The sequence below is a fragment of the Gracilinanus agilis genome, chromosome 1 (genome assembly GCF_016433145.1).
Source record: "Gracilinanus agilis isolate LMUSP501 chromosome 1, AgileGrace, whole genome shotgun sequence".
Taxonomy (NCBI): domain Eukaryota; kingdom Metazoa; phylum Chordata; class Mammalia; order Didelphimorphia; family Didelphidae; genus Gracilinanus; species Gracilinanus agilis.
In genome coordinates, this window is record NC_058130.1 from 109,896,373 (window position 1) to 109,910,877 (window position 14,505).

The 14,505-nt window shown below is 34.9% G+C and overlaps 1 protein-coding gene across 1 annotated transcript in view; it reads right to left on the reverse strand.

Moving 5' to 3' along the window:
• Window positions 1–14,505, reverse strand: part of ADAMTSL1 (ADAMTS like 1) — a 392,524-nt gene that overhangs the window by 199,627 nt on the left and 178,392 nt on the right. The window contains 2 exon segments of the mRNA XM_044657022.1: window positions 5,682–5,820; window positions 13,119–13,230. Coding sequence (XP_044512957.1) covers window positions 5,682–5,820; window positions 13,119–13,230 — 251 coding nt within the window.

Below are 14,505 nucleotides of genomic sequence, written 5' to 3' on the forward strand. Positions count from 1 at the left end.
TTGTTTTAGTCAAGGCACTGTTGGCTGTAAGCTGCGTAACTTCAGGCAACTCGTTTCATCTCCTTGTTCTCAATTTCTTCATTTGTAAATTGGTAATAATAATACCTGATCTATTAAACTGAAAAGATTATGAGGAATGAATGAAATAAAAAGTGTGAATATGTGTTTAGAAAACCAAATGATAGCCAGATCAAGACATTCTTATAATGAGCATTATTTTGGTTATAAAACAGCAAAAAAGCCCTTTGAATGGCAAAAGCCCTCTGAATGATTAAAAATGAATGGCATACAGTACAAAAAGGCAGTGATATGGGACACCTGGTCTTTCTTCTTAGTTTTGCCCATAATTAACTGCTTGACCTTGTGCAAATCACTTTACCAATATGAGCTCTGGTTCGTTAATTTGTAAAATTAAGGACTTTATTGGATAATGATAATATTTAGTTCATATTTAATATAGTGCTTTATGGTTCACAAATAAATGTTAACCCATTTGATTCTCACAACAACTCTATGTGGTGGATGTCATTATTATCTCCATTTTATTGATGAGGAAACTGAGTCAGACAGGGTCACACAGCTAGTGTCTGTTAGGATTAAAACTCATATCTTTTTGACTTTAAGTCCCACATTTTATTCACTGTATCACCTTCTAGCTTTAAGAGTCTCTGATTTATCTTTTTTTCTTCCCAATGAGCTGGTGGCAATTTCTGTTTATAGGTACATTATAAAAATAAATGAGACTTGGCAAAATTCCAGTATAGTTAAAAATAGTATGAGGATCAAATATACAGGTCTTTCCTACCCATTCTTGACCAAATACAGCCTATTTAACCATACACTGGCAAAGGTGAACTCGAGGGAAGGGAGGTGATCATTTCTGAATTTACTATTGATTGGGACTGAACCAAAAAGAATGAAGAATATGCTCCCTGGCTTCTGTTCATCTTGAGTACATGATGAGTTAGAGAAGTTCATGATACAAATGATATTTTTACCAAATAAATACCAGTGAATTCCACAACCTAACAAATGGAGCCTCAAGTGGAAGTATCTGGTTTTGGACTTGAGATACTGATGTCCTTAAAATATAATCAGCTGAATTATTTACTTTTCAAAATCTCATAAACACAAACCCTCTAGAATACATTTTGCAAGGCCTCTGTGTCTTTGCTATTCAAAAGACTAGTATAGGTGACTACAATGAAAAATTGCTGAAAATTAACGATCAGAGATCATCTAAACCAATCATCTCATTTTACAGAGGAGGAAAGATAGGCCCAGAGAAATGAAATGTCCTGTACAAGACACATGATTAATGAATAGCAGATCTACGATTAGAACCTAAGTCTTGGTCCAGTGATATTTCCAGTGTTGTATGACACACTGCTTCTCATTTTAAGAACTTAAAAATTATATATCACTCTTGGAATCCACTTTGTTACCCATGTCTCTGTTGTGTGGCTTGCCAGGAAAAATTAATGTAACCTAGAGTAAAACTAAATGAAACATGTCAACACAAAAAGGCCAGTGAGGCAATCTGGATGTACAACCATCCAGGGCATGCAAGTTTGGGCATAAGTTTATGACTGCTTCTTTTTAAATTCCTGTAGGAAAGGGGAAATCTGGATACAGTTTTGCTTCTAGGAACAGATTTGTTTGCTAGTGATGGTGACGATGATAGTGTGATGAGTGAGAGCTTTTTTCACTTGTCCAACAATTACCAATTTAATCCCCCCCTTCATTGACTTGGATTCAGAATGAGGATCCCATGTCAAAGAAAGGAGAAAGGGTGACTGCTTTGTTATTCTCACAGCCTGCCTCATAAACCTTGGAAAATCGCTGTCTAGCACTGTTGTCCTAAAACAGTATTTGAGACCAAGGTCATTGAAGAAGGTGATGTCGGTAATTCCTAGTGGACCAGTTTTGTCCAGTGTCTAGCATGTACTATCTCAAGAGGATTTAAACTACCCTTTAAATAGCAAGTCTATTATATGTCTGTAATTTGGGCAAAGGATATACTTGTGGGAAGTTCCAGTTATGTATAGGAATCATCAGAAAATAGGCTTGATATTTCACCCAACATCTGATGGGGACAGCTGGTACTGACCATTGTGGATTTTAGCCCTACAGGAGCTGGATATTAATTTATCTTGGTGTTAATCACTTTTATCAGGTTATAATGACATTTTCTGATTGCAGTTTACATGGCATTCTTTGCTGTCTGACAAAAGGTATATAAGGTGAGTGCCTAATTTGGTATATTGCTACTAATTTGGAGCTTCTTCCTAAACAAAAATTTATTCCAGAAAAAAAGACCTCTTTGGATAGGACTAGAAGGTCAATTATTTCTGTAGCCCAAAGGGCCACTGGCAAACCTATCCTATAACCATGAATGTCATTGGAGGAAAGGGAGAAAGGAAAAAAAGGAGAGGTGACAAAAATAGTAAGAGAAAAAAAATCAAAGATAAGGGAGAAAATCAAAAGATAGGGAAAAAGAAAGGGGGAAGCAGATGGTAAAGTCTTAAAATGTGACTAGTAAGTGTCCCAGGGGATATCATAGGATCTAGAGCTGTGATCAACTTTAGTGTCATCTAGTCTGGCTCCTTCATTTTACAGAAAAGGAAACTGAGGCTGTCAGAAGCTACTTATAGAAGATCATACAGATAGTAAATGAATAGAACAAGATTAGAACTGACTCCAAATCTAAGTTTCTTGCCCTTATACCATGCAGCCTTCTTTATACCTTGTTAGAGCAATATAAAGGCTAGTTAGAAGCTATTCATCTGTTCATGGTGCTGAGAATATTATGAGTTCCCTAAAAGTAAAGAATTTGAAATATTTATAGTCATAGAATTTTGGGCCGAAAAGGGACCAATTTCCTCCTTTTATTGATGAAGAAATTGAGGGCTTGATCACAAATGTAGTAAGCCACAGAGCTGGGATGTGAACTAAGAACCTAGAGCAAAATACCTCCCTTTATTGCTATCTTGGTGATCTCTCAAGTGATACAAAGCAATTTTCAAAATTCAGAAATATGTGATTTTCATTAGAGCTGACCACTTCAATATTTTACTTTTTAAAATTTTTTTGACTGGGCACCTACATATGCTCTTTAGTGTTCTTTTCCCTGATTGCTTTTTAGCTAGGAAGGGTTTGAGCCTGCAATATATGTAATGGGAAGGATTATGGGGTCACTGGATAGAGTATGTTCCAGAGAATGGTCTTTGTCTTTACTACAAGCTTGAGTTAGATGAATTTCACAATGTTACCTGAACGCAATGCTTGATCTCAGAACGGTATAGCTTCTCTTTCTTAATTATTTTCTCCCCCTTCAAGACTCTTAATTTTTACAGCTTTGCCTAATTATTTCTTGAATTAAGAAAAAAAAGCCTGCTTCCTGACATCTGTCTTTAAGTTGTTTTTCCTCCCCTACTTTTTTTTTTCACCACCACCTGTCCTAACATTTATACATGTGTGGTGGCAGATTTTAAAAAATAACATGGAAAATAGAAGGAGCATAAATTTCACATATGAGCTTCTTTCAATGCAGAATTGCTTTGCTTTGGGATAATAAGGAATAGGCCAAAAATTCTCCTCCAACAGAGAAGAGCATATAAGAGTCAATGGCTAGGAAAAAAATGAATGTTATTTTTTTCTGATTGTGTTTATTTTCTTAAAGTGTAATTATCATAAAATGCTTTTAATGTTGAAACTATCCCTCTGTGACTATTTGGCCTTTTGCTATTTCTTCTTAGTTAGGAGAAATGGATCTCCCAGCCATTCCAGATATGCATGTCAAATTCTTTGGGAGTTTGAACTGCTCAAGAGTTTCAAGGCTGACTCTGTAATGCTTGACTCCTGTCGAATTGACCTGTCTATCTGAACCAAAAGCCACTGTACGCCTCATTATTACTCTTGTTGCAGCTGTGAATGTGGATGTAAGTTTAAGGGGAAGTACTTTTGCAATAGGGCTGCAAATGGACGATAAAGATTCGTCTTACTCAAATATCTTGGATAATAAAATTTCTAAATCCCAAGATTTTCAAAATAAAACAGCTAGGCTATAATTTTTGTACTCTATCCAGTTTTTCACACCATATTCATTTCTTCAGGTCAACATTTTTCTTTAAATTTTCTGATGTAATATATGAAAATAAACTACTAACCACCTTTACTCTTGTGGTTGTCAAATATTAGTTGTTAGGAATTTTCATTAATGAAAATATTTTCTTCTGAGTTCATTATGATATTTTAGTTAGGTGGTATGATTAATGACAGAAACTGAGGCATTAGAGCATGTATAAAATTTACTAGTTAGTGAATAATGGTGGAGGAAACCTTAGAACTAAATCATATTGGGTCCAATAGGACATTTCTGAAGATAAAAACATTTTTAATTCATATCAATCCTGGAACTTAAATTAAAAAAATTGTTTTTCTATAATAAATGATTGGTACTATTATGTCTTTAAAAAATTAGCATAGGACCCTTCTTCATACCCCTGAGATTTGATAAGTCCTTTTATCCAAACTTATCATATGAGTTCATGACTTGAATAGTAGAGTTGAAAAAGTTGTTCTTTCCCAGAAGCTGAGAATGATTAAGCTAAATTTTGGCAAGGAGACAATAGTTAGGGTTTCAATTTCAATTGCAAATGCCACTTTCAAAAAAATTATTCTCTCGGGGGCAGCTGGGTAGCTCAGTGGATTGAGAGTCAGGCCTAGAGATGGGAGGTCCTAGGTTCAAAACTGGCCTCAGACACTTCCCAGCTATGTGACCCTGGGCAAGTCACTTGACCCCCATTGCCTGGCCCTTACCACTCTTCTGCCTTGGAGCCAATATACAGTATTGACTCCAAGACGGAAGGTAAGGGTTTTAAAAAAAATATTCTCTCTACAATTTTAGGAAGATGACTGTTCACTCTTAGTGGTATTTCATTCATCAGGTTTATTCATCATCTTTCAAACAAGTTGGAAGAAGGTAGCAAAATTATGGTTATAAAAGGGAAACTATGATGTGCAGATATCACTCCTTGAATCTACTAAATTAAAATTTTGGCTATTTTGCAGTCAGAATCTAGGCCTGAATCTAATTAAATGTAGTAAAAAACTTAATCTCTGTGAACCTCAGTTTCCTTATTCATAAAATCAGAGATTTGGACTTAGATGTCCTCTACGGTTCTTTTGAGCTCCAAATCTCTGATCCTCTGGCTATTCTGAGAAATATTTTCAATCTATCTCTTAGATCTCTCAGAGAAGTATATTTATTTTATGGAGAATGTGCTTGGTCAAGGGCCAGAAACTAGGGCTCTTCTCATCAAATAATACTAACCAAGATGAGAGAAAGCTACAGTCCAGATACTCCTGGGAACATTGTGGCAGGCATAGTCTAAGACTTATTCATTGTTAAGTGTCTTCTAAAGGCAGATGAATAGGGAACCAAAGTAAATATAAAATGTCAGCAAAAATCCACTGTGATCTTTTTCCCTGTGGGTTATCAGATTGCATGGAGCACCAGTCTGGGAATGACCCTCAGCTACTTCTGCTATGAGATTTATCACGAGCAAGTTTATTGCACAGGAAAACATTTTGAATTATCGACTGCTTTTCTTCCTTTTAGGATAATCATCACGACTAAATTTCTACTTATGCCAAATCACTTATCAGAGAAGACTGACCTGGCAGGACAGGGGTCCAAGTTACACTCTTGAAGCTTTGGTTTGGGTTTGACATTCTCTGGGTAATAGTGGCAGTATTGATCTGCCACGACACGGCTGCTCCGCAGATCGTAGCACTCAGCCGACGTCAGCTGGTAACCTGCAACATTCAAACCATCCAGACAAGTTCAAGTCACGTAGCATCCACATCAAGACAAATTATTCCTGTATTTGAGTCACTTTGACATTTGATATTTTGAAAGGCATATTCTTCATTGCACCAACCATATGGTACATTGCTTTGACAACTCTATATTAATAAATGACTGGTTCATTCAACACAATTCCACAAAACTCATATTTAAACATTTATTACATTGCTTTAATAATTTTATATTAATCAGTGACCAGTTTGTTTAACACAATTCCATGAAACTCACATTTAAACATTTATTACGCTGCTTTAATAATTTTATATTAATAAATGGCCAGTTCATTCAACATAGTTCTGTGGAATTCATCTTTAAGGAGTTTCCTAAGGAATTTTTCAAGTTGGAATTGAACCAGTGACATAAAGATCTTCACAGACATATCCTCTACATAGTCTATTGCATTGTACTGTTTAAGACTCTCCACCTTTTGAAATACTACCCATCTTTGGAAGCCCAGGTGATAGATTAGATATTTCATGTCTTTCTTCATCTCCTTGAGAGATGAGTGATCTCCTTGATCTGAACTAAATACTTTATTTTTATCTTTCTTGAGAATTTATTATATTCACATTTGAATTATTTTTTATTACATTTATTTGTGTATATAGTTTTCCTGCTAAAGTGTAAGCTCCTTGAGGGCAAGAGGGTTTTTGTTTGTTTGTTTTTTGATTTTTTAAGTCTGTGGTACCGTGGTGTCTTGCTATGTTTAAAATACTTTTGAAGTTAATTGAAGTTATATTTCTCTAGCATACTGCACAGTGTGCTATATGATGCAGGTTTAATAAATGTTTGTTGCTACTTGAATCAATAATTTGTAAAGACTTCATCAGACTGAGAGATTTCAAGGGTCCAAGTATTATGACTTTTTTTTTCAAACTCCAATAATGTGATATTTTGCATTGAACAAAATGGGTGCTCAGTAAAGCCTTACTAATTAACCACCCCCTTAATCTGTAACTTAAGGAATGCATTACTTCAATAATGCACTAAAATAATTATTGTCTCTTTAGTGACTTGGGTCCTAGGAAGAATAAAGTGTAAAATAAATTAAAACACTTCACTATATCCATAGGCCTCTCTCCATGGTATTCTACTTTTAAAAATGACTTTAAACTTATATTCTATATGAGTTTATTCTCCCCCTAAAGAGTCTTGCCTTCCCTCTGACCTTTAATTGCATTATGATACCTCTGAGGTAGTTCTTGGGGAGAATTAGTCAATCAATCAGTCAATTAACCATAAAGCAGTTATTAATCACCTACCATAGTTACTGGGGACACAGATACAATAAATGAAACAATTCCTACTCTTTACATTCTAAACATCCTAGAGAATCAAGAAATAAATATAGCAAAATATTGATACAGATGTAGTTAAATAAAAGAGAATGAAAAATTTATTTTCAGATTAAAATGATCATTTGGTTATAGACCAAGCTTGACTACATCACAAAATTCCTTAAATTTCAATTCTAGTTTTCTATACAAAGTATGGTTTTTTTGAGATAGACCTGAAATGAGATAGTAAATCTTCAAGCATAATCTAATATTGGCCTTCATATATTAGTCAGTCAAGAAGCATTTATTATGTGACAATTTAAAATAGTTCTTGCCCTTGAGAAGTTTAGAGTGAGTCAAGGGAAGCAACACATACAAATTCTAGAAGTAGCCATAAACAGATATGAAGAAAAGAAGTACAAAACATAAAGGAAATGTTCATTCTCTTTCTTGCCTAGTAACTGGCCTTCTGAATAACCATGGACTATAAATCTCTTAAATACATCATTTTGGACAAATGGAAACTAGCACCATCACCATGTAATGTCAGAGATACAAGAAATTGGGGTGGAAAAAAGCTAAATAACTGAATATTGAAGGCTTTCAGGAAATCATCACCACAAAAGGATGAGAAACTAGAGTTTCCTGACCTCAGGTTATATTCTCAGATAATACACAAAACCCCCATAATATACATAAAATAACATTTAATATGCATTAAAACATAAAAGTCTTTTTTTCTTCCACACTTTTTACCTGGTTGATTTTATCTATTCTTCCCTTTGGGAGAAATCTCTTTCCCTAGCCTCAAAGCTGAACTCTAGACTGTATTTATAACTAGCTTAACTGGATATCTATCGCCTCATGGATTTGTGACCAACAATTCAAACTCGGCAGGTCCACAATCATTATCTGGTTAACATAGTAGACAGGACTCTGTGCCAGGTGTCAGGAAGACCTGAATTCAAATGAGAGTTCAGATATTTATGTGTAAACTTGGGCTAGTCATTTCACCTTTGTTTGGTTTCCTCCTCTGTAAAATGGGGACTGATAATAATAAGTTATCTCCCAGGGTTGTTGTGAGCATCAAATCAGATCATAATTGTGAAGTGCAGTGCCTGACACAGAGTAAGCACTATTTGCATATTAATTTAGCTAGAAGCGAAGGGCATTTTTTTAAAATTTAAAAATATATCTATATAATGCTATATGAGCAAGATATTAGAGAGGTCAAAACCAAGTACTATGGGATATTGAGGCAGCAGGTCATTACTTACTGACAGGATCAAGGAAAGCTTCATGAAGGAGGGGACCTTTGATGTAGGTTTTAAAGGATGTGTAGGAAATTGAATAAAGAAAGGGAGAAAAAAGAGAATATTCTAACAAGATGGAGCTGTATGAGATAAAATAAGGGAATATTTATAAAGTGCTTTGTAAGCCCTAAAGTGTTCTTTAAATTCTAGTTGTTACCATTATTATTGTTAAAGGCATAGAACCAAGAGAGTTCAGGACGTATTTTGGGGACAGACCATATTCCTAGAGAGGCAGGAATAGTGGAAACTGAAAGATAGGATGATGCTAGGTTGGAGAAAGCCTGGAATACTTGGGAAAGAGTTTAAAAGCCCAACAAATGTTCGAGTACAGACAGAGCGACTAGCTCCTCCTTGGTCTTGGAAGCTCTGCTGTCTTTGAATGTGGCTCAAGACCTCACTAGCTCTGTTGGTTGTCAGATCACAATACCAACTTAGACTTGCACTCTGCTAAAGCCAGTAATTTTTTATTCAATTAAACTGGGGGAAGAAGAAGGGAATAAGCATTTATATAGGGCCAACTATGTGTCAGGCGTTGGGCTAAGTGCTTTTACAGATGACATCTCATTTGATCCTTACAAAAACATTGGGCGGTATGTGTCAATTCATGATGTCTAACCTTGCCTCCCCCATCGTTTCCTGTGAAACTGATTTTTTTTTTTACCTAAGACTTTACACTTTGTTCTGTGAGATTCAGTCCAATGCTCTACTGGCCAATGGTCAGCAAATTATGGCTGACAGGCTTGTCTTTAATGAGTGTCTAAGCTAAGTGGAGAGGTAGCACAGTGGATTGAGTGTCGAGTCTCATCTTCCCGAGTTCAAATCTGGTTTCAGACATGTATTAAATGTGTGACTCTAGGCATGTCATTTAACTTTGTTTGCCTCAGTTTCTCTGTCTGTAAAATAAACTGGAGAAGAAATGGAAAACTATTCCAGTCCTTTTGCAAAGAAAACGCCAAATAGGATCACAAAAAGTTGGACATGATTGAACAACATCGGAAATTAACTAAGAAGGAATTAAATAAGCAGTGGGAAGGATTTGGTTCTTAGATAATAATTTGCCAGTCACTGTTCTGGGCCACTGCAATATTTTTAGATACAGAATTGGGGGCATCAGTCTAGAGAGAATGAATGAAATTGACAAGGAAGACAAGGAATTGTTGGAGAGATAGGAATAAACTCGAGACAGCATGGTATCTTTAGCCAAAGGAAAAGAGTTTAATAGTAGTGATTAGTAGTGTCAGAAGCTACAGAGAAGCCACAGAAGTTGAGGGTTAAAAAAAACAACTCAGCAATTAGATCTGGCAATTAAGAGGTTCATTTGTGATTGAAAGAACAATTTTATTTGAATAGTGAGGGCAGAAACTATATTGTAAGGGGCTAAGAAGAGTGTTTAGTGAGGAAATGGAGGCATAGGAGATCACTTTTCAAGAAATTTAGCACTGATGGGGAGGAAGAACATGGGACAGTAGCTAGATTAATTACATGGGAAAAGAAGGGAGTAATGTGAAATCACACCTCAAGGTATAAATCAAGAGCAAAGAGAGAAAATTGGATAAAGAAGAAAAAGGAAGCCATATTTTTAAAGAATAAAATGGTTTTTAAATAGACGACTACCACCTACTTTCCCATATGGAAAAAGAAGTAGTTAAACTAGTTTTTGCATAGTCTTAGGGATTATTTGAAAGCATCTGTCACAAGCAGACCAAGTCTCATTAGATTTGAAATTAGAGCACCTGAGTTTCAATCCTAAATCTGCCATCTATTACCTGTATCACCTTGGGGAATTCCCCTGACTTCTCTTCCCTATATCTTAAATGGAAGGGTTGGAGTAGATGACCTTTAAATTCTTCAAATTTAAATCTCTGACCTTCAGTATTTGAAGATCTTTATCACTCCACGAGTCTTCTCCAGGGTAAACATCATTAGTTCCTGCAACAGGTTTTTATATGGTATGGACTCAAGGTCTAGTACCATTATACTTTATTAAAATAGTTTATACTAGAAGAGAGTTCTTGTCATCAGCTTCCTCATCTTTAAAATGGGGATAAAAATTGTAAGTACATCATAGGATTGTGGTGAGGATGAAATTAGCACATGTAGGGCATTTTGCAAATTAAACTGCTATATTAATAGCACTGTAATTTAACAACTGTATTATCTATTATTTCTTAGGCAGAGAGATTAAGTGATTTGCCCAAGGACACACAGCTGGTAAGTATCTGTTAAGCAGAGGATTTCCAGACTCCAAGCCCAGTACTCTATCCACTACAGCCCCTAGCTACTTGCAATCTCATTATTTAGGAGTGGGCAGGGATGATAATGGTGGGGTCTAAGGCAAGAATACATCTATAATACAAGATAGAACAGATGTTATAAGAACCATAGAAACTGTTACAGAGCCCAGCTGCTGGAAAGAATAAGTGATTCCAATACTCAGATGACAATGTTTTTTTTTTTCAAAATATAACAAAAGATTTGAAGTGGCAACTGTGTTCCTAATAAAATGTATAAGGCTTAGAACCAGAGAATGTCATTATGAACAGACCTCAGAGGGTATCTTTACATGAATCAGTAATAATAAATAAATTTGTATGTTAATAATATGTATGTTAAGGGATCTTAAAGAATACTCGCATGTTAACAATAAACAAAAATAAATAAATGTATATGTTAATAATATGCATGTTGAGTAAAGATATATGTTATGGGTTCTTAGAGAATATTTATGTTAATAATAAATAAAGTTGTAGGTTAATAATATGTATGCTAGGGGACCTTAGAGAATTTGTTTATTAATAGAAATAAATTTATATTATAAGAATATGTATGTTAAAGGATTTTGGAGAATATTTGTGTTAATAATAAATAATAATAAATTAGTGTGTTAATAACATGTATATTGAGTCCTTAGAGAATATTTAAATGTTAATAATAATAAATACACATGTGTTAATAACATGCATGTTAATGGACCTTGGAAAATGTTTGGATATTAATAATGAATAATGATCAATAAATTTATATATTATTGAATATACCTAAAGAAGAGGACAAACTGAGAATTCATGGTAACATTTATTATTTTTTTATATCAAGACCTCCGTCACAATCGGGGAAATGGAGGAGACCTCAGTTATCATGTAGTACAATCCATACCTAAAAGGAACTTTTGTGCCCCAGCCCCCTTATTCTATTACTGTACTGTACCTGACAGGTAAAGCAGGTCATTTCTATTTTGGGCAGCTCTAATTATTAGAAAGCCTAAATTTGCCTCTTTGTAACTTCCCTCCATTATTCCTCTTGTTTCTGAACAGAAGAAAAGACTACTCCAAATTTCATAGTTATTGTAATCACATCTTGCCAGCAGCCTTATATTTCACAATAATAACTGGCATTTAGAAGGCTTTTTAAATTTTGCAAAAGATTTTGCATATATTATTTATGGGCCTTAAAATGATCCTCTGAACTGCAGACATTATTATTCCCATTTTATAGATGAAGAAACTGTGACTCAGAGAGGCTAAGTGACTTGTCCCTGATTATACATCTAATAAGTGACATATACAGTATTTGAACCCAGGTTTTCTTGTGTGCAAGCCCAATATTTTATTGACTAAACACTGACCTAGAGGGTATAGGAAGGAAATCACAAAAAGTGTGGTTCTCATTTAAAAGGGAAAATCTCCAAAATTTCTTTTTTCAATCTTTTTTTCAGCGAAATTATTTCCTCCATTAGTCATTAATACAGTTAAAAGTAACAAGATATCAAGTTCTAAGGAATATCAAATTATTGGCTAATCATTTTTAAACAAAGTAATTTCATATTAAGAGGAGACAGACCAACTGAAACACCATTACGAAATTCTCAAAATGTTGAATTAATGTTTTTAACAAGAGAGCAGAAGTACTTAATGATATATTTGAATAGCTGTTCTATGTTATGAATTTTATGTATCTCTTCATTTCTCTTCGAAACCAGAGAACATGTTAATTTTCAATGGTTCTTTCTTACAACATGAGAAGGTATACCAAATAGTTTGAAGTTAATTTTTACAAAAATATACCTCTTTTGCCTTTGCAAAACAACCTAATTTGTTTCTCAAGGATTCTGATTGTTCATAGAAAACCAAGTGCAATTTACACCCTGGAATGAATTTGCATATTACTTGAATAAATAAATTTATTTCAGTCTGGAGATTGAGTATTTGGCTTCCAATCCCAACCTTGTCCCTTAGTTACTACCTGCATGACCACAAGTAAGTCACTACCGCTTCCTAGTAGACTTCAGTTTCCTCATATGCAATAAGATGGATTTGGGGCAGACGGCATCTAATTCTTTTTCAAGTCTATATCTTGTTATCCAAAATGATCATTTTATTCACCTCAGAATCAGAGGTAATACACCTAGCAATTTGATGTAATGTCATCATAAACCAAAGAAAATTAAGCCTTACCAGGAACCAAAGGGCTTTTCCTTTGTGAAAATAAAGAAAACAGAAGCTTCCCCAAGAAAGGAAGGATTCCTTGGAAGAGGTCATTCTCTTTCTTACAGAGGAGTATGTTGCCTTATTCAAAGGAGGTAATTAAGCCATACCCCTAAGTTTTTCTTTTTGGCAAATCATTATTCATCTACTATAGTTTAATGAATGCTATTACCTCCTCCACAGGTTGCTGAGCAAGGGAAGAAATCAGTCTCTCTCCACCGGTGTATGATGGGCTGATAAAAGATGAACTGAACAGTACTATCAGCAGCTCCAGCATTGTGGACCTGGAAGAGACAAAATGATAGTAGCAGAAGAAGTGGGATTTTCTTTTAGAAGGGGGAAATGAACAAAAATGAACATAGTGGGATCTGATTTCCTTCCTCCCTTCCTTTATTCTTCCTTTCCTCCTTCCCTCCCTCCTTCCCCTCTTCCCTTCCTTTATTCTTTTCTTCCTTCCTTCTTCTGCAGCAGCATGGATTTCTTCTGTATGTATTTTTTCAGATCCAGCTATTCTTCCTTGCATCATCTTCCATATCTTATTTCTACTTCCGCATATAAGCACATTGGGTACTGAGCTAAAAGTTCAATTGTGGTGATCTCACAATTATCAGAGATGTAAGATAGATACGCAAATACTGGCAAGATCTGTTTTCTTTAATTTTTGTTTGTTGTCCTATGTCCAATTTAATCCATAAATGCTCTCCAGATGATGTGGCTTATTTGGCTCTCCTGCCAAATATTCTGCAGGCCTGTGTCCCCTTAGATGCTTTTTGCACTTTTGGAGAAAGTTCATGGGGCCAGCAAATTCTCAAAGCATAAGAACTATGACATAACACTTTTTTCCCTGTGCCCGGAGTAGTATTGAACCAGGGGGAATAACACAAGCTATTGCCCCTACTTTTTGCATGAAAAACTGAGAATACCCACAAACATCAGCTACGAAAGGGGGAAATAAGAGAACAAAATCAGGAACATAAGATAAAATAAGAGTAACAAAGGGAAGACAAAAAATTTAAAGAAGATAAAATCTACATATATTTTCTAGAAGAAAAAATAGAAAGTCCTTCAGAAAATATTCTAAAGGGAAACATAGAATGGGGAGAATTTGTTAATGATGTCCAAATATATAAGAATTCCTCTCTAATGATGCAGAGTATTCTTTTCTATTGAGAATAAATAGTGGTGTAAATTGTCTACTAAAAATATAGCTTTAGCAATATAGGGTCCTCAATAATGAAGAGATCTTTCCCACAGATTAATATCAGTCAATCTTGTAAGTCAGAAATAAAATACATAATTGCTTGCTTTGGGAGGTTGTGTTAATCATATGTTTTAGAAGGATCATTTTTAACTCCAAAAGCCTATAGGTCCCCAGAGATATGAGTGGCTATCATTCTGAGAGCTATTAGAAGAAGGCTCTATTTTGCACAAACAAACAAAAAACCACTGAGAATTTACTCTTTCTTTTTGGGAAAACAAAACAAAGATGTGAACAAAAACCCCTCAAATTTGTTCATGCCAAAAAAGAGCAAACAATCTGAAGGGGCTGCTATGAGATG